General features: G+C 48.9%; 2 protein-coding genes across 2 annotated transcripts in view; one reads left to right on the top strand and one right to left on the bottom strand.

The window, feature by feature from the left end:
* Nucleotides 1-78: 78 nt before the first annotated feature.
* On the bottom strand, nucleotides 79-2,980 carry PCNA (proliferating cell nuclear antigen). The gene is made up of 6 exons (XM_074808157.1): nucleotides 2,690-2,980; nucleotides 2,030-2,127; nucleotides 1,557-1,624; nucleotides 1,180-1,374; nucleotides 758-881; nucleotides 79-635 (listed from the first exon to the last, which is right to left on the bottom strand). Exons 1-6 carry the CDS (start codon nucleotides 2,908-2,910, stop codon nucleotides 553-555), a joined length of 789 nt encoding a protein of 262 aa, XP_074664258.1. The 5' UTR covers nucleotides 2,911-2,980; the 3' UTR covers nucleotides 79-552.
* Nucleotides 2,981-3,148: 168 nt separating this feature from the next.
* Nucleotides 3,149-20,246, top strand: part of LOC141916116 (rho GTPase-activating protein 25-like) — a 52,880-nt gene continuing 35,782 nt past the window's right edge. The window contains exons 1-6 of the mRNA XM_074808250.1: nucleotides 3,149-3,826; nucleotides 16,210-16,352; nucleotides 17,321-17,417; nucleotides 17,823-17,920; nucleotides 19,544-19,683; nucleotides 20,100-20,158. Coding sequence (XP_074664351.1) covers nucleotides 3,764-3,826; nucleotides 16,210-16,352; nucleotides 17,321-17,417; nucleotides 17,823-17,920; nucleotides 19,544-19,683; nucleotides 20,100-20,158 — 600 coding nt within the window. The 5' untranslated portion in view covers nucleotides 3,149-3,763. The remainder of the gene's footprint in view (nucleotides 3,827-16,209; nucleotides 16,353-17,320; nucleotides 17,418-17,822; nucleotides 17,921-19,543; nucleotides 19,684-20,099; nucleotides 20,159-20,246) is intronic.

The raw sequence follows: 20,246 nt of genomic DNA, 5'->3' as shown, positions 1-20,246 counted from the left end.
AAGAAGCACACACGTGCCTCTGGAAAAGGAGCTAGGGTACAGCATAGTTTTGACAAAGCATCGACTCATTCATCCACATTTAAACAGGTTAAAACCCACAAAATTACATTCTTTATTTCCATTTTCCAAGTTTCAGTTAGAATACCAGCTTTAAAAATAAAGTAAGGTCAAATAAAACAGCATAACTGAACAGCAACCCTAGTCAACTACAGGTCCACAGGTGAAACTTTGGGAAACATCATCTTTACTCAAGTTAAATATTGCACCCCTTCTCTAACACAAGTTGAAAGGAGTAAGATATTTCACCTTCAGACAGCATATGAGATTACTGGAAGTACAGGAATAGACTAGAAAAACCAAAATTTCCTATTTCTAGAGACATCAGTATAGCAAAATAGTAAGTTGAAAAATATTTACAAAGATATCTACATAATATGCCTAATGGTGCTCATATGATCTCCAATGCACTGAAATTGCTAACACCACCATCTCCTTCTCAAAGTCAGCTGTCCTCCCCGAAGAGCTCAGATCTCCCCCTCAGTCCTACTCCAATTAAGAGCCTTCTTGTTGGTCTTCAATCTTTGGAGCCAGGTAGTATTTTAAGTGTCCCATATCAGCAATCTTGTACTCCACAACTGTGAAAAAGAAAAAACAGTATTCAGAAGGTTCTTCAGAGAAGCCATTCAGTGAGTTCTTAATGCAGTTCTAAGCTGGCAGCTTTCTACAAGATTTTTCAAGTAGAGCTGCTTCTACTTACCAAGAGGAACATCTGCAGACATGCTGAGTGTTACTGTAGGTGACAGGGGAGTGGCTTTGGTAAAAAAGTTCAAGTACCTCAGAGCAAAGGTCAACTGGACTGGCTCATTCATCTCTATTGTAACCTAGAAAACAATCACCCAGGTTAGACATCAATAAATCCAAGCTGCAGCAAGTTCCCTCAAATAATTCAGCCATTGCAAAGGCAGTCAGGGCTACTCCCCACTGTTCTGCTGAGCACTGCTTGCAGGCCCTTGGGGTAAGGGCCTGAAGTTGGCAACAATTTGTTGACTCTAACCTATAAACTAGAGAAGTACATGATCCAATCACCCAGTTTTAGCCCCCAATAGGTCAGATAATTAATCATATTTGTAGAAACCTCAACACTGAAGACCCCACAGCAACTGTGAATGCTTAACTTACAGCTTCTTCCTCTTTATCCACATTGCTGGTCTGCGACAGCTTGATGTTTCCATTGCCCAGCTCTCCATTAGCTGAAAATTTCACACCATCTTTTGCACAGGAGATGACAACTGCATCGCCGATGTGGCTGAGATCTCTACAAATACGTGCGAATTCAGCAGAGGGCATTTTCACTACACAACTATATTCTTGTTCCTGTGAAGGAAGTGTCACAATTAAATTTCTACCAAGAATCCCAGTGTAGTCACTACACCTGTGTTTGTCCAGGCTTTCCAAAGGAACTTATGTTACAAGCTCAAACTCCAAGTCTGATGTGGATATAGGAAAACACCCATTTCTAAGAGATAGTGTAGTCAGTCATTTGAGCTACTACTTACTGGAATTCCAAGCTGCTCCACATCAAGATCCATTAGTTTCATCTCATAATCGGAAACCTTTTCCTGATCTAAAGAAACAAAAGATAGTTTGACAAAGTGTTTCTCAGAAGTTATCAACCTGAATTTAAGTTTTACTCCTTTCCCCTCTGCCAAATAAAAACACCTCAGTTGTGACAATAAGATCCACCTTGTTTAATTGGAGCTAGAAATCAGAAAGTGACCCAAAGTAGCTGTAAGAGGATAGCAACTCACCAAGAGCATCTGCACATGGCCTAAAGTCTTTCTCTTACAAAGAAAGCATTGGTCAACTTGACTAAGCTTACATCTCCAGACCTTTTGAAGTGTTTGAGTATCAGGTGACCCTTCCCATTTCAAAAGTATTGTCATTTCCTTCCCACCCTGCATCTATGTGATTTATGAAGACTACCTAAAAATATCACTGTAGTAAATCAGTTCCCAAATCTAACACTCACTTGGTGCTTCAAACACTAGAGCCAACGTATCCGCATTGTCTTCTGCTCGGAGAGTGATGATATCTTCGTTTCCTGCACATTTCAGTATTTTGGACATGCTAAGAGAGGGAGAAAGGGACGTTACTCACAGGATTACAAGCAGACAGAGCAGGAACGCGCACCCGTTGCCTACTACAGTGTGAAAACAAGGCTGGCAAGAAGCAGTCAGCAGCTCAGCCGCGGCACACGGAGCTGTGCGGAAAGCGCAGAGCTGGGGCTCGGCCCCCCCGCTCCATCCCCCTCCCCGTGCGGCAGAGCGAGGGCCGGACCGGGCGGCGAGGCGCCATGGCGGGCAGGGCTGGGCCTGCCCCGCTCCCCGCCACGCTTTCCCGCCATGGCGCGCCGGCAGTGACGTCACCGCCGCCGCCGGAGCCCCCGCGCGCCGCGAAAAACGGCGCGAGAGCTCTGAGGAGGGAGGGGGAAGGGCTGAGAAAGGCTCCAAACGGCGCCCGCCCGCCCCAAGAGCCGCTCCCCAGCGAAGACGAAAGCAAAGGCGACCTCGCGCCCCACATCTTCCCCTCATTCCCCCCCTTCCCCACGGCCCAGCGGCCCTCGCCTCCCCTCAGCGCCTCAGGCCCGGGCCCGCTCCCCCGCCCGGAGAGGCCCCGCCGCCCTCCCCACCTGGAGAGGTTGACACCCATGGCGATGTTGCGGTCGCAGCGGTACGTGTCGAAGCCCTCAGAGCGCAGCGTGAGCTGCACCAGGGAGACGTGCGAGGAGTCCATACTCTGCAGGCTGATGCCACCCGAGCCCAGGTCCCAGCAGGCCTCAGTGATGAGGTCCTTGAGGGCCTCCAGCACCCGCTTGAGCACCGAGCCCTGCACCAGCCGCGCCTCGAACATTGTCGCAGCAGCAGCGACCAGCACCAACACACCCAGGAACGCCGCTGCCGCCAAGAGCCGCGGCCCGCCAAGCGCCCTTTTTATACCGCCTTCCGCCCCGCCCACCGTCGCGCCGCAGCCAATCGCCAGCGGCCCTCCCCTCCCTCAGCGACACCCTATCCACGCTCACGTAACCTGTCCCCCCCGCTCCCTCCCCCCAGGCTCTCCGACCAATCCCGGCGCCGCTCCTGCCCTTAATCCTGCCCCCTCATCCGGCGGGAGCCAATCACCACGCGGACTACACACTCCCAGTGGCGCGAGCCCGCGTCCCGCCTCGCCGTGCGGCGATGGCCGGCGGGCCTAGCGGGAATGGCGGTGCCGGGAGACCGCGCTCGCCCCGCGCCCCGGCTGAGGGGGGGCTCCCTCTGAGTCGGGGGGGGGCTCTCTGGTCACTGCAGCCCGCGCCAGTGCCACACGCAGGGCCTGTCCGTAGGGACAGCTCGAGGCGCCTCTCCTCAGACGCCAGTTCCTGACAGGAACTCCAGGCCTGAGTGACAACCCGCGACAATTCCTCTGGGAGACAAACCCGCCACGATTCTCCCCGAGCCCGTCAGCTTCCCGCGCGCGGGGCTTTCCCGATCCCTCCCCCCGGCGGCAGCTACGCACTTGCGCCCACCCATGATGGCGCCGGCGGCCTCACATCCGGGTACACCTGGGCGGAGCCAGGACGGGGCAAGTCCCGCCTCCGCCTCCCTCCCGCGCCGCTGATTGGGCGGCGGCGGGGCTCTGCCCTCGCCCGCCCCCTGGTGGCCGCGGGAGTGAGGGGCGCATCGGCGGCGGAGCGGTGCGGAGCGGCCGCGGGCGCGGATCCGGCATGAGCGAGCTGCGGCAGCGGCTCGGCCGGGAGCCCGGCGGGGCGCGGGACCCCGAGGAGAAGGTGGGGTGCGGGCCGGGGAGCGGAGGGGGCAGGCCGGGGAGCGGGGCGGGGAGCGGCGGGGGGGCGCGGGGCCTGCGGCGGGCGGGCGGGCTGCGCGGCCTGCGGACCGCGGGGGTCTCTTCTCCTCCCGCCGGGGCTGAGGCCGCTGCTGCGCGACCCCCGTCCTGCCCTGCACCGTGCGCCTCTCCCTGTGCTCTTGCAGCGCCTGCGGGGCCCGTTGCTTGGTTTATTTACCCCACCGCGACAGCCCCAAAACCGGCCCCAAACGAGCAAAGCCGGGCCTCGGGGGTGTTTTCATCCGTGGCTGGACAACCGGTCCCGGCTCCCGCCTTCTAGGAGCGGGGAGATCCGCGCGTAAACTGGTTTTGTTGGGTATTTCGAGTTGGGGTTACAAAACCCTGCAGATTGCTTTAGGTAAGACTTTGGTACATCCTAAGTCATCCCTAAGTATGTACTCACTCCTGCAACGGGGTGTGTGGTCTCCATCGATAGTTTAGTGAGGTTTAACGGTTGTGTTTCTCCAAAGAAGAGCTGTGAAAAGAGAACTTGACTCTTTCCCCGTAACGTCACTTCTGTTCCAAACCCAAACCCAGTTGGATGCTCCGAGCTTGGCAGTTGCTCCGTGAGTCATGTCGTCACCCTTGTCATCTTTCACTCCTGCGCCTCCCCAAAGAGGAAAGGAGCAAGAGGAATAATCAGTCAAGAAAAACTTTGTAAATAATATTTGCAGGGTCACAAAGACGAAAAACTGGAGGGAAAAGCGATTCTTTGCTGCGTTGGGGTTTAATGCGCGTACCTTGGGAGCAACCCTGGAATTGTCCGTTTGCCCTTTAGTAGCATCATATTGATGTTTCCTTTGTTAATGCATGAAGCACGCAATTCAGAGAAGCGTGAAATCATGAGGCAAAACTGTCTTTTGCAATTTAAATGTCACATTTAACGCTGTTTTGAATGCCGGTTTAACACCTGCTAGGAGCTCTACAGTCAGGTTTGAGGAAGCTTTATTGTTCTGATGTGATTAGCGAGGGAACTGGGACAGAGAGCACTGACAGCGTCGCGAATGGGTTGCCTTGGTGTAGAACTGAAGTTTCTGCCTTTTTCATAGCTTCCATGAAGCTGCCTCACATGCAGATTTGCCAACCTCTATTAAGAGAGCAATAAGATGGCTCCTCTTTTGTTGTTGTTGTGCACAGGGCAAAGCTGTTATCCTCTAGATAAGTACATTTGTCTCAGTTGGAATTTACTTCGCAGCAGAAAATCTTCAGGGACTTTTATATTCCAGAACTTTTGTGGGAGTTGGAAGACGTCCCTCAGCAGCCTGGAAGGACTGGTACTGCTTAACCAGCATGCAAACAAACTCCCTCGGCCAAGCTGCGATCTTGCTTTAGCTTCTTGTCATGCGGAAGTTGCCAAAGAAGGTCAGAGGGCCGCTATTTTGAGTGCAATCTTGTTATCTCCAGGCAAGTATGCTTTTTACATATAGCGAGCCTTCTGAAGGGCTCCTCTAATATTACTTTTGAGTCAATGACTTGAAGCGTCTTTACTAGAGAGAGGGAACATTTATGTCATCCTGCTCATCCTAAAGCAGCTCAAATGAATTGCAAGAGAAAATAAAAAAGGAAAAGATGTTTCCAAGCAATGAAGAACAGCTCCTCTGAGGTGCTGAATGTGACGTCTCTTAACAATAGAAAGCAGTTATGGCAGGCAGAGAATTTCCCAAAACTGTTAAAATCAAGCCTGGTAGGCGGTTACCTGGTAACAGTTATCCTGCCATTAGTAAAACCCCACAGTGTTGTGCTTTCCTTGGCAGCAGACCTCAGTGGCAGATTTTTCTTTCCTCCCCTGAGATCAAGCCGTTGTGGTTTTAGTGCTTGGGAAATGCCTGGCAGAGCCTGGGAATAACATCAGTATAAAGCCAACGCAGCAAAATTGCTCATGCGCGTCCTGTTTATCGGTGGTCTTAGCCTGCCTGCAGGTATTGCTGTTGAGAGGGGAGATTCCTGTTTCTGCTTTGTCATTCAGTTAGCCTTGCCAAGAAAAATGATTTAGCAATGCATATTGTATTCTACAGAAACCCTTATGTCTTCTGAAAAGAGCTCTCAGCATATTAAAAGAAACGAGTTAAAATGAGATGTAAACATCAAGGCTGATTTTAAGATTAGACCCGGAAAGTTGTGTTTTGTACTTGTTCCCACTTTACTGTTTTGATAGTGGAAAGAGAGAGGCTGGTTTCACTTTCTGGTCCTCTAACCCTTGCACAATGTGGCAGCTTTGATGTTTTCCTCCCCGCTGGCACAGGGCAATGCTTATAGCTGAAACTCTGGCACAACGGTCTCAACCGAAGGAGCAAAACATTTTAAAATCAATTTGTGTTAAAACTTGTGCAACACACAATCTTTGTCTCAAAGGGAACAAGGCAACATCTGTTTGATCAGTGAACTCCTTCTGATCTCTCCAGTGAAAACACAGGGAAACCTGCTCTGGTGTTATTTGTGCTTGGTACCCATTTTCTTAGCCCAAGGACTTCTTAGATGTTGTTAACTGTTGCTGTTAGTGTGTAGATACCTGAGATCAGGTGACTGAAACAAGGTCTAGTTTCTTGTTATTACAGATCCCGTTCTCCCTCGGTCTTTGTAGGCTCATCCCTTTGCTTTGTAGACTCATTCATTATCTGAAATCAGAGGTCAATGCCTTCTCTCCTGTGTTGTGTGTATGCCATTAAATCACATTTTCTCTTCCAGCTTCCAAAGAGAACAGGAAAAGTGTGAAGGCAAATTGTTTCATGATGCATGCAGAGCTCCGGAACACCTTTGCTAGTTTAATGGGATTTTAAGGTTGCTTGTCAGTAGCGGTTTGCACTTTGTGTGGCTCAGAAGTGAGGACAGAGGGTTTTTTCCTTTTCCGTCCTTCTGTTGCTAGGATGGTTGCACTGGTAGTTGTCTGAAATTAGCGGAGGGGGTCTCAGACATCCCATGGCCTAGTCCCATGGAAGGGGAGGAGGGCAGGTCTGTTTAGAGGCAGGCTTATCTGGGCTGCAGATCACACCCCTGCATCACTTATGGCTTTGTTTACCGACCCCGTTGTCACTGTCAGGCAGTGTCTTGCTGGAAAATATTGTCCCTTTTAAGAGAGGTGGCAGCTGCAAGATCAAATAGAAGCGGTGCCTGCAGTCGCTCTGCTGGCAGGCAGTTTTGTGCAGTGGCCCGTGCAGGTGGATTTTTCCACAGTGCAGCGTTCGGCACCTCGCTGCACCCGCAGCAGCTGGGCGTGCTCCTTTCTTACAGGAAAAGCGCAGGAGCGTCGCTTCGCTGGTACAAGGCCTTGGAAAGCAGGCATGAAGTGTGCAAGGGGGAAATGTTTCTGTACTTAGGAAAGGTTTGATGATGAGGACTCTTGTTCTTTCCAGCCCGGTTTTGCGGTTGGACTGACAATGTGACTTTTTATCTGGCTACATCTGTATCATGTGGTACAAAATGTGAAGGACTTTGGCTTCCAAGCCTCTTGATTTCTTGTGCTTCTGGGTGTTTTGCAAGACTTCCCTAGTGATATAAAGTGCTTTGAAGATACTGAGCTAAGTAAATGCCAGTGTTTGAATGCTCGTGCTGACAAGTAACTGTCCCTTAGGTCTGCTTGGGAGGGTGAAGGGTAGATGAGAACGCCAGCCTGGTCTGTGCTGGAAAGGATGCAGCAGCTCCGATTTTGGTGTTCGGCTTGGGAGAGGGTGCAGGGTGTAGAGAAATAACAGTGCAGGCGCTGTGAAAATGTGGGCAATTTCAAATCCTGTTACTTCCCAGGTCACAGGAGAGCTCCTAGGAGTTGGGAGTTTGTGATAACAAGATGAGGTTCTTGTAAGACCAAAACCAATAAACCACCACAGCGATGCCTCTCTTCATCCTCATCCAAGCCTGCTTCTAGACCCACCCCAAAGGCTTGTTTTTTTAATAGCTCTTAATATTATTTCAGGCTTGATACCACACATCAGTTTGCTTGGCTTCTGCTGAATCATGAACCTCCTTTATTCTTGACAGATGCTAGCAATCTCAGGTCTGATGTAAGAATACATTTCAGCCTTCCTTGCCATCTGATGCTCAGCTTTATGTGTGTTTACCAACAGGAGTGCATTGTTATCCGTTGTTGTTAATTATGACAAAGAGAAATTGGACTGATTGCATTTCTAATGGAGCTCAGTATAACCGGCTGTTATATTTAATACCTTTGCCAGCTTCTGGCCTGCCCTGGAGCTGATGAAAGAGCTGCATATCCTTTGGATGGTGTTTGACTTGACCACTGCTTTTTGCAAAACGTGCAGGCTCTCCACTGAACTGCCCATTTCTTTGCTCGTTTGTGGTGATGCCAGAGAAGTTTGATCCCAGGAAGATTTTTGTCATTTTAAGGGTTGGATGTCTCTGCCTTGGGCTGTGAGGAGGTCCTTTCCTTCCCAGTCTGCATGGAGCTGTGGGCAGTGCTCGTGCATGACAAAGTGAGGAGGGAGACTCTCAACGCTCAGGTTAAACCCCACAAGTGCTTTTCTGTTACTCAGCCCTTCAGATAGTTCAGAGCTGGCTTCTGTTTCCTATCTTTATTTAATGACTGTCTGGTCTGGAGAGCTACACAAGAGACTGTCTCTCTTGGCAGTATCTAAAAGTCGCCGTTACCTCCAGGCAGATGGCTGACCTGTTTTCTGTAGTGTTCCCGCTGGGTCTTTGTGGATCTGGGAGCTTCTCACCGAGTTCCCTCTTGCTGCTCCAGCGTGATTGCGTTTTGTTATTGTGGACAATAAGGTTAGTGTAGCGCAGGGTGACGGAGGGAGGCCGTGGCACATCCACAGCTCCCCATGGCTATTCGTGCTGTCTTTGACCCCGCCGTTGTAGGTTGAGGTCAGGGCTCTCGCACAGTGCTCAGAGGAGCTGTTCTGCACACGAAGAGTGTCTCTGCGTGCGCTTCCGAAGCCATGTGCTTGCAGTGATATGCTGGGGGTGATTCTTGTGAATGGAGGGATGTTTGGTGCTGAGAAGAGAGAAATTGTGATGAGATGTTTGCATTTCCCAGCGGGGAGGAAAACTGAGGACCGATCTCCCTGTCTGTCAACCACATACCACACATTAGGTGGCAAGAAAACCATTTTATCCTCCTGCCTGCTTTAAATGAGCAGTGATGTGCACCAGGGGTAGACTAACCTTGGAGGTAAAACCCTTAGGAAAACAACTTATGGGAAGATGCAGTGTTTCCAAGCAAATCTGTATTTCCTTTCTGAACGTGAAGAATACTGTCACTTTTCTTTGTATTGGCCAGGACACATCTGCAGGAATTTGGGACAGAAAATTATTACTGTGCCTGTTAATAGCTCTATTGTTTTCCCCAAAAATGTGGTCTGTGTTAGCCTGTGTCCTTCCTGGTGATCTGCTTCACTTGAGTTTTCTCTGATTTATACTTTCCAGGATTATAAAGGACCATGAAGATTCAATCATTTCTCTTTAGAACAAGGTGTGTGGTAGTCCGTAGGTTTATGATGATAGCTCTGACTTCAGAGTACTGCAGATTTGGGTTCATCAGGATTACACCTAAACGTACCGGTCCAAGTCCTACATGGCTCCATCCCCTGATTAGTTCAAATAAAGCCAACGGGATTGACTGGTAGAGAAATGTGAACAAGATTGTGGTACCACCTTAAAGTCAGCAAATTAAATAGAGTGGTAAGATTTTTTTCTGATTAGATTTTGGAAAAATATGTATAACTCCAGAGGAGTTGAGGGTCAGAAGCCATCGGCCTTGGCGTGATGCAAGTTATCATTTCGAAGGACAAAAATAGACTTTTCCTGCACTAACCTTCCGATGTGAATAGTGTACCTGTTTCTGCAGAGCTGTTTGTTCTCCCTCGTTTCTCACAGCTCCTCCAAATAACAGCAGATCGCAGTATCTGTGCAGAATTGGGCAGACGCAGCTCCGGGCTGGGGCAGCCTCTTTCAGACACCAATTCCGAGAGGCCTTTAGGAGCTTTGCTTTCTCGTTTCTGTACGTGTTTCTGTGTCTGCAGGGACAACAAAGTCTGCCTGTTCGGTAAATGCCTCTGTAGCAGAGGGATGCCAGTTAGATCCAGGAGAACCCAGCACTGAAGCCTATCTCCAAAACATCTCCATCGTGTGTTTGAGGCGGGGAGGCAGGTTCCTTACTTAGCAGTAAGAAATTCTGGAGGAATGCCAGAACCAGCAATCTATTTTTGTGCTCTTTTGTATATACAACAGCTTCTTGAAAGGACTTGGAGCCTGATGCATTTACCTTCTTGATTTCCTGGAATAAACAGACCCCGGAGTGGGTGCTGCGTTGGGGGCCAGGCAGAGGATTAACTTGTGCTAAGTGAGTCACAGGGATACGCGACTTGGCATGAATCATATTTGCTGACTGAGATCAGGCTCTTGTATCAGACTGTTGTTCTGCTGACTGCAGACTGTGCATACCTCCGATCACATCCCACTGGCTGAGCCTGCTTGTGTTCAAAACAAAGCGGGCGGCCATGGGAGTTTTCTTAGTTATTTCAGCCGCTATGCAAACATTTATGCTTTTTGTGATGTTATCTGCTAACGGTCTCTGTTTTTAGGCATGCCCTAATTTCTGTGCATGTTTTCAACTGGAATATGTTTTTTTTGGGATGGGGAAGGGAGTCCCATATCAACGTAAATGAAACCTGAGCTTCACTGATTTTTTTGAGACAACGAATCAAGCAGTCACCGCTAGATGCCAGCTTGGTGGGATCTCTTGATGGGGGACATGAGAAACTTGAATTTAATTGCCCTGCAGATAACTTCACAGCCTGAGAAGTGCAAGCCCTTTCTCCTAGACCAGCACCAGGACAGGAGCTACTTTGTGCCCACTTGCAAAAAGCCAGTGCTTTTTTGGGACCTTAGTACAAATCAAGTCTAGACACTTGTTTGCTTCTTACTTCTAGTGTTAATGGTCTCCAAACTTCCCTCTCTCGTTTCACCCTTCTGAGCTTGTAAACCTCTAAAAGAGAATATCCTATAATTAGGGAGTAACAGGACCTTTTTTTGCCTCGATATCACCTTGGTGGATCTGTCTGAGGTGGCCCGGCAGCTGTTGGAGACGGGCAGGTGCCATGTAGGTAAAGCAGCAAAGAAGGGGAGAGGGGAACGGAGCAGAGAAGTTTCCTGGGCATAGGAAGTAAAATCAGTTTTGAAAAACATTGAGATTTTCATAACTGACGCCACTGGGTTTGTATCCATTCGACTAATTATATTGGCCTCGATCCTGCAAATGTGCTCAGAGGTGAGAATAGCAGAGGCTTTAGTACAGTTGGTCCCTGTTGTTTTAGCTCTCAATTATACTGCCTGAAACAGCAACTATATTTTTCTCTTTAGCAGTGTATTAGCATTTTCCGTCACAGCTTTTTGTTAAAATCTGGCAGGAGGTCTAAATAAAACAGCACCTTGCTTCAAGAAAGGTGCACAAATAATGGGATTTCTTGAACTAATTTAATCTGCCAGCATTGAATACTTAACTGTATCTCTGTATTAGGCAGAAAATTTTTGGCAAGGAGATAGCTGACTTGTTTCTATGACAACTGAGATCATGTCATGGATATTTGGGCAAAAAAAAAAAAACGAGCGCTCACAGCTTCCGCTGCAAGAAAGCCATTTAAAGTGTGAGCACAAATTTCTTACCGCATGCTTGCAGGAGTTAAGTTGTTTAAAGACAGCTAAGACAACTTGTTTCTCCGTGTATCTTTCTTTAGGGTGATAAAATATTGTTCACAAATGTTGCTTAGATCTACTGATTTCACAAATATAACAAGGAAGTAGGTATCTGGCTTTTTTCCTCTGTCTGCTCTGGTTAACCAGTCTGGAGAAACAGCCCTCACAGAGATCTGTGGGTTTTACTCCTTCTTCTTATGATGACTTCTGTAGAAATGAGTAAGGATAAAATGTACGTTGCTATCTTGATTTTATTCCTGCATTACTTATTCCCTTGATTCTTTATGAAGCCTTCAATACTGAGATGATAAATTGAAGGAGCAGCATGGGGCTTGCCTATGGTGCTGGACAGGCAGATTTGCACAAAGAAGAGCCCTTCAATTTAATAACTGCATGTTGGTAACAAAAGCCAGTAAAAGCTACTGTGTTTTAATAGACTTAATGCTTACCCTGTAAAAGAAAAGGAAAGATAAAGCCAGATTCCAAGGTAAGTGGAGGGAAAGTTTGTTTTGCTCTTACTAAGGGGTTTTAATTGTTGCTTGGCTCTGCATCGTGCACGTAGATTTCTGGCATCCTGACCCATGTTTGCACTGAGGGCTCGGCTGTCCTGCCTGGGAGGAGAGAGGCAGAGGGAGTATCAACCACTGAACTAACAGGAAAATGGGTGAGGGAGAGGTGTGGTAAGAGCATATGGAATAAATACAGCTGGAGACAGCTATGCCCCAGTGCAGGAGCACCAGTGGGATTGCTGAAAGGTGATGGGGCTGCATTTTCATTTGTCTGGGCAGCTTCTGGTTCAGTGAGACCTTGGTGCAAGAGTGAAGCTTTTGGGTACCAGTGTTGGGCTGTGTTAGTTGCTACCTCCAAGTCACAGTTGGTTCAGGTGTGATCAGATGTATGTGAGAATCAGCCTGTAGCTAAATATCTTCGATTTTGGGAAGAACCTAAACAACAACCCAAAAAAAGGCAGAAATAAGGTCCGTGGAAGGGTAAAGGAGAGAGTTCGGTCCAGCAGCTGGGTAAGGAGTCAAGTCATGATTTCTGGGTTAACTTGCTGTGAGTCTGAGTCTCTCCAGGCTTTTGTTTCAAGAGCAGAAAATAGGAGAAAGCAGCACAGAGGAGGCATCAGAAACCTGGTGTTTCTTAGGTGAGCAGCAGAATTGGTGACAGAATACCATCTCTTAGACCCAGCTTCCCTGAAACGCTGTTTGTACTGGTACTGCGGGGCACACTTTGCAGTCTGTGGCTTAACACAGCCCAAACCTGCCCCTTGCCGTCTCAAGCTCTTTGCAGAAGCACTGACTCTGTAATGAGCTTAGATTTTCACCAGCAATAGCCCTCGGCGAGCATCACTCACTGTCGTCTGTGCCGGTTTGCACTCTGTGCTTGCTGCTGCAAGCTGCTTTGCGGAAAGCGTTGCTATCCGATGATTATCCTTTGGGGATGGATCTGTCTGGCTCGGCTGGAGGACCAGTGAGATAGCAGTGGAAACGTGCGGGAGGGTGTTACCAAGGCAATGCCACAGCTGGATTAAGTAGACCAGACCAGGGTGCATCACACTCAGGCTTAAACAAGTTATTTAGCATCTCGCTCAGCTGCTTAAACTGGTGATTTGTAGGCTGATGGTTGCAATTTGCATAAAAGGTATAAAAATAGTGTCAATTACTGAGTCCTCTCCATAGCCTATATCTGGCACAATGTCCTATATAATCTTAACGCTGTTTCAGTTAGAGATCTAAGTAGGAAGAGCTGATTCCCAGCGCTGCTCGGTTGGTTTCAGAGTGAAGATGTTAAAATGTATGTTAGCCCTCACTTTGGCCATTTCTTCCATCAGGGAAAATGTTTCTTCCACCTCCCATCAGGCTTAAATTGAGCAAGCAAGACCTGTAGCAGGAATGAGTCTTACATTTAATGTCGAACCCTAACAACATCCCTTTATCTTGACAAACCTCTTGACTGCCTTCTTTGTACTCTCTGGAAATAAAGTGTCGATGCTGGTTGGAGCTGTGGGTATTGCGTGTCTGTTGCACAACGTCTCCTCTTCCCGCTGCTGAGGATGAAGTGGGGAACAGCGGGATGCCTGCGCTGTTGGACTTATCCTGTGAGGTTTTGCTCCTGCTTTTGGAGACCAAAACACTTTTTAGCATAAGGTTTGGCTTGGCGTTGCACTGAAATTGGTGGATCAGGTTTACATCAATTTAGCTGCACCATCCATGTCAGTGCAAGAAATTATTGGCTGGGCCGTGGCAGAGGTCGGGACTGCCCATTCCAGCAGCTTGGTTGCAACATCAAATTCCTCTGTCTCTTGAGCTATGCAGTTGCTTTCATCCTTCATGTTCTTGGCCAGGAGCAGAAGGGAGGAAGGCATCAGTGCTCCTTCCCTTTCTTTTGATCCCTGAGCACTTTGTGGAACTTCAGATCCTCTGGGCTACAGGCAAGGAGTAATTTGCCTGCTTTGCACTTAGCCCTGCAACGTTAGCACTTTGGGGAGTAAAATGCAGGGATGGTGCCTTGGATCTGCTTCCTTGTTTCAATGCTTAGTCCTTTTATCACATGGCTGGCGAGCCTGGGACTTGCGTGAGATGATGGATACTTGGACTGCATTAGAAAGCTGCTTGAGGTTTTTGATTTTAGCCTGTACAGATGATAGTGATTGCCTGATGTACCTAAACACTTCCTTGCCCATTTGATTTGAATCAGTCACATTAATTTTTTGTCTTTAGAAATGTGCAACAAGAGAAGCCCCCATTTCCTAAATGGAATCTAGAAGACCAGAAGGAGAAACTGAGTTTGGTCAGGCTAGAGCTGAAGCTTCTCTCTGTTTAGATTGCTCACAGGAGAATTCTTCAGAGAATCCTTCTCTTGGAGAAAGCATAGAGAAAGCATTGCAATGGGAAACATTGACTGGAGCTAAATGTAGTGCTACATGCATTTCCCAAAACCTGCTCGAGAACAGGGCCCCTGACCTGTGCTGTGCTACAGGATGCCAAACTCATGGACTTCAGGGAGTTTTATCATTTCCAGTCTTTTCGCCTGCTGCCATTTGCAGCTGCCTTATGAATTTGATCTATTGGGTGTTCCCAGCTAACTGGCACTAAATCTCTCTGAAGTCCAAGGGACAAGCAGGTTTTACAGGTCACTTAAAAGCCAGCCGAAAAAAAAAGCCATGTTGCATTTCTTTATCAGCTTGCCACACCCACGTGAGTGCTGGCAAAGGTGTTTAGTTTTGGTTTCCTCTTCCTTCCCAGTCGATGGGAACAGAAAGAAGTGAGTGTGAATCAAGGCGAGGAAGAGGCGACACGAGATGTGACTGGTGGGATGGCTGGTGCTTCGCTCGTCCCCGGAAGTCATCTCTGACAACACCGTCGTATTTTTAGCTGCCTCCACCTGACGGTGTCTAGTTGTCCTTGTCTGTTTTAAGAACCTGGCCTGCAGCCATTGATACATTACAGCTTGGGGAGTAATTATCTCTTCCTGCCTTAAATAAGGAAGCTACTCCAGGCTTACTGCTCTAGTGAACTACAAATACTCCTGGATTTGGTTACACCAAACCAGTCCCAGCGGATGCGTGTTTTGGTGGGGGGGTCGCTGTTCTTCAAGCACGGGGGAGCGCTGCCTGGGAGCCCAAAAGGGTGAAGTCGCTTTGTTTGCAGAGCTCCCAGCATTTGTCAGCTTGTGTCCCTCCTTGCTTTTCCTGCAAACACACTCTGTTTTCCGGGGGTTTTAAAATAGTGCATGGTCTGAGGTGAAATGCCTGAGACATGAGCGCTCCCCAGGGAGTGGCCTTTTCCTTCCTTGCTTCAAGGACTGAGGGACAGGATGAAGCTCTGCTGCTGAAATGAAGGGCAAAACGTGAAAATTTGGATTTGTCCTCTATTCAGGAGCTGGACTAGAAGAAAGAATTCTGCTGGGAGAGGGCATGGGACTGCCTGGGAGCCAGGAGGACATTTATAATCCTTTTTCCACCACTGGCCTGTTGCAGAGCCTTCAGTAACCTCCTGCCTTGCCTGTATTTATTTCCCCCCTAAATACAGGACTTTGCTCTGAGCTAAGTGCTGGAGCAGTACGAGGGGCGGGGAAAGCACGTGTATTTCTTTCCAGTACATCAGGTTTCTCCTGTGGCCAGAGAGGATGGTTGGGCCTGAGCGATAAGCCGTGCTCTTCCTCTTCAGCTATTTGAAGATGGGCTCGGTGTTATTTTTAGTGCCCGCATGTAAAGTCAGCACTTTAAAGGTCTGTCTGGAGGCCTTGAGCCTGTCTACTTGGAGGCCTTTCTGTCTGATTTGGGCAGTGTGGCATACTTGGAGATCTGCCTGGGGACTGGGAGACCTTGTGAAAATTCCTGCTAACAAGCCTGTGTCCCTTAAGCATTTGCTGCACTTGGAGATACTTATTAATCAACAGTGAGGCATCTTTAACTGTTCAGAGGGAACAGATTCTTTTCTGTGGCTGCTGCCGAAACTGATGGAGAGTAAAACTCATCGTGTATGTCACCTAAAACACTTGATGTTGTTTCTCATGGGTATAACCTCATGTAATACCCGGAATATTTTCTTCTCCTCTTTCATGCAGAAGCAGAGTTGTGATAAGTGTTACATCCAGTGGGCTGTTCTGAGTTTCTTCAAAGAGTGCCAGCATTGCGTCTAGTAAAGCTCTTTGTCTCTCTTTAACTTGCAGGAGTCAGAGTCTGAGAACAAGCTGGATGCAGAGACAGCATCAGACAGCGAAAGCAAATCTGAATTTGGAGGATCGGCCCCTGTGCCGACATCGGATGACACTCCAGAGGTCCTGAACAGAGCTCTCTCCAACCTGTCCTCAAGGTAGCACTCCCTGAGCATTGTTCTCCTCTGCTGCCAGGGCTCCTGCACCTTCACTGTGGTTTTCCCAGGCCCAGCAGCATGGCGTTGGCTGCTGGAAGCTGAATAAGCACCTCTCAGAAGCGCTGCGCTCTCCCTCTGTTGAGTGCAAGCAGGAAGGTGCCCCCGAGGCCACAGGAAGCAGAAGATGAGGGTGCTGAGAGCACAGTGCAGTGCTCAGGGCTGCGCGTGGGAGAGGACGGGTGGCAGAGGGGTGCTGCTGCTTTGCTGCCTGCTTGGTCTTGGCAGGTGAACAGAGGCAGAAGTCAGTGGTGTTTAGCTTTGACAGCATGCTCAGCAAAGACTTCAGCAGCAGTGGTTTTAACCACTAGTGTGACCTACTTCTGCAGGAATGCGTGAGAAAAGCAGGCTGATAAGGACAAGGTTTAAGAGCAAACTGGGAATGCTCTCTACAGACTGCTGTGGGGGGAAAACATCTTACTTATATCACAGAGAGTGTCTCTGCTGGGTGTGCTGTGAGATGGGAGAGGCTCAAGGCAGGATCTGTAGGAGAGTAGTGAGGGTACAGCACTCCAGCGCCCATGTTTCCTCTTGAAAGGGAGTGCAGAGAGGGATAATAGTCCCCATTTTATTTGAACTTATCATGCAGCTTGTCCAAGGTGTGGGAAACCTGTAGCGGAACAGGAACAGACGCTCTCCTGTCCCATTTCAGTGCCCTTGGAGCTGCTCTGCACCTGGCTAATGCTTTCTGCATTTAGTGAGGTTCATAGCAGGGAAGGCTGAGCTGAACCATAGCCTTGCAGCTGCTGCAACCAGACCTTCATCACTGGATCAAGGTCACTCGGCAGCACTGAAAGGAAACTTGGGGTTTCCAGGGCTCAGTTTCCTTCCTGTGATGTGCAGAGAGCAGAAGTGCTGTCCTGCTTCCTGGCTTTGAGTTTCTCTAAGTTTTTTCCTTCTCTATGGCCTAGATGGAAGAATTGGTGGGTAAGAGGCATCCTCACGCTGGCAATGATCACCTTCTTCTTCATCATCATCTACTTGGGACCCATGGTCTTAATGACAATAGTAAGTGCTCCAGAGAAGTGCCCTGACGTTCACAGCCATAGCGGGGAAAGTTGCTGGGACCACTGCTGGGGTGGGCAGCTCAGAGCCTTATATTTTAGAGGTCCTTATTCAGCTTGCTGGATTTCTCTCTCTGTGGAGGAAACCTAGAAGGAGTCTGTAACTCCCTGCCCTGGTGGTCAGCATTTGGCTGCAATTAAAGCTAATACACGGGGTTGTTAGAAACCTCCTGCAGAAGAAACGGGAGGGAAAAACAACACGGTGACCTTCCCATGTTGGATTAGACTCCTGCCAGACCAATAGCGACTGCTAAAGTATCTTTTGCTCTGCACGTGCATGTTTTTTCTTTCCTTGAGGAGAGATGTTTAACCAACATGTATTACAGCTTCCGGATGTGTTTTTGTGCAGGTGATGTGTGTCCAGATCAAATGTTTCCATGAGATTATCACAATTGGCTATAACGTGTACCACTCGTATGACCTGCCCTGGTTCAGGACGCTCAGCTGGTGAGTGAGGGGGGAGCTGCTCCCCTCCCCAGGCGTGTGTGCAGCCATGACGCTTTGTCTCACTGCAGGCGGGCAGCAAGGGGATTATCTCCAAACCAGAGACCCTGGCATTGCTGTGTGTTGGCCAGGGCCATGTGTTAGCAGCTCTTGTAAAGGCAAAGCCCCCCCAAGTCTCGATAGATCAATGTCTTGAAAGAGCCTGTATCAATCTTGATAAGGACATAGAGTGTATCATCAGTAAGTTCGCAGATGACACCAAGTGAAGCGGGAGTGTCGATCTGCATGAGGACAGGGAGGCTCTACAGAGAGACCTGGATAGATTGGATCAGTGGTCAACGTCAACGGGATGAGCTTCAACGAGGCCAAGTGCCAGGTCCTGCACTTGGGCCACAACAACCCCCTGCATGGCTACAGGCTTGGGGAGGGGTGGCTGGAGCTGTCTGGAAGAAAAGGATGTGGGGGTTCTAATTAACAAGCAGCTGAACATGAGCCAGCAGTGTGCCCAGGTGGCTAAGAAAGCCAACAGCATCCTGGCATGGATTAGAAATAGTGTGACCAGCAGAAGCAGGGAGGTGACAGTCCCCCTGTGCTCTGCACTGGTGAGGCCACACCTGGAGGGTTGTGTCCAGTTTTGGGCACCTCAATCCGAGAGAGATCTCGAGGGGCTGGAGCGAGGGCAGAGGAGGGCAACGAGGCTGGGGAAGGGCCTGGAGAATAAATCCTGTGAGGAGAGACTGAAGGAGCTGGGGCTGTTCAGTGTGAGGAGGAGAAGGTGAGGGGAGACCTCATCACTCTCTGCAGCTCCCTGAAAGGACGTTGTGGAGAGGTTGGTGCTGGTCTCTTCTCCCAGGGAATTAGTGACAGAACGAGAGGGAACGGCTTTAAACTGCAACAGGGGAGGTTCAGACTGGACATGAGGAACAAATGTTTCCCCGACAGAGTGGTCAGAGAGTGGAATAGGCTGCCCAGGGAGGGGGTGGAGTCCCCATCCCTGGGTGTGTTTAAGGGCCGTTTGGATGAGCTGTGGGGGGATGTGGGGTAGGGGAGAACTTTGTAGAGTCGGGCTGAGGGTTGGACTCGATGATCCCGAGGGGCTTTTCCAACCTGAGATTCTGTGATAGAGTTTGTCCTGTTAATGAAGCACAGAGATTTGCATCCCATGATCTGTGCAAGGGACAGCTTTGACAGGCGTCACCACTTAGAGATGGACATGGTTGCTTGGGTGGGAGGGGATTTTTTAGGTGGTTGTGAAACAGGGTTGACTGTTGGGATGTGAGGGCTGGGAAGAGGGCAGGAGCAGGCCTTTCGGGAAGCCCAGAGCCGGTGCTTTAGGATGCAGAAGCTGGCAGAGGCTGTTGAGGAGTGCCACCTAAAGGCAGAAACTCTTTGTGCATCAGAAGGCCAAAACCAAACCCCAGCAGTGAGTGGAGTGGAGCCGAACGATGCAGCCACTAGTTTAAATGAAGGTGACATTTCTACACGGGGGGAAATAAAGTTCTGGTTGTCACTTGAGGAAAGCTTGTTTGCTTGTTGGAACGTAAAGACCTTAGGGATCAGTCGCTTTCTGTGTTTCTCCAGAAGCCTTTTAGGGTTCCTGCTAACAAGCATCTGCATCCTTCACAGGTACTTCCTGCTCTGCGTAAACTACTTTTTCTATGGCGAGACTGTGACGGATTATTTCTTCACCTTGGTTCAGAGAGAGGAGCCCCTGCGAATTCTCAGCAAATACCACCGCTTCATTTCTTTCGCCCTATACTTAACAGGTGGAGACCGCATTTTCTGTTGATTAATCTCATCTGGGCAGGAGGGAAGAAATCTCCTTGAACTACTCTTGTCCTGAGTATTGTGCCCAATGCAGTATCCATAGCAAATGATCTCTGCTTTTCAGTGATGCTGTCACTCAGCTGCATGGTTAGAGTAGTGGTGGCAAATCTCTTACGTGGGACTTTGTAGAAGAAAACTCCATAATCTGTACGGGACAGCCCAGATGGTTCATCTGTTCAGGTGCTACTTGTAGGCAATGGCATTTTGTGATTTCCAAAGTAGTGTGTTTTCCCTCTCCGTGTTGCTGCTTTACTCAAGTGAAATCCTAAGGAGCTGTGCAATGTCACGGTAAAAAACTATTTCTTACTGTTGAAGATGCATTCCCACCATTTACTTTTCTTCTGTCTCTCATCAGGTTTCTGCATGTTTGTCTTGAGTCTGGTGAAGAAGCACTATCGTCTGCAGTTCTACATGGTAAGGTTAAATGCAGGGCCTGGCTGCCCCCAGTTGGAGGCAGAAGAAGGGATAATGTAGGCTGCTTGAAAACGTTGTGTAGAGGACT

The sequence above is a fragment of the Strix aluco genome, chromosome 28 (assembly GCF_031877795.1).
Source record: "Strix aluco isolate bStrAlu1 chromosome 28, bStrAlu1.hap1, whole genome shotgun sequence".
NCBI classification, from domain to species: domain Eukaryota; kingdom Metazoa; phylum Chordata; class Aves; order Strigiformes; family Strigidae; genus Strix; species Strix aluco.
This window is presented reverse-complemented; position numbering and strand designations above follow the sequence as displayed.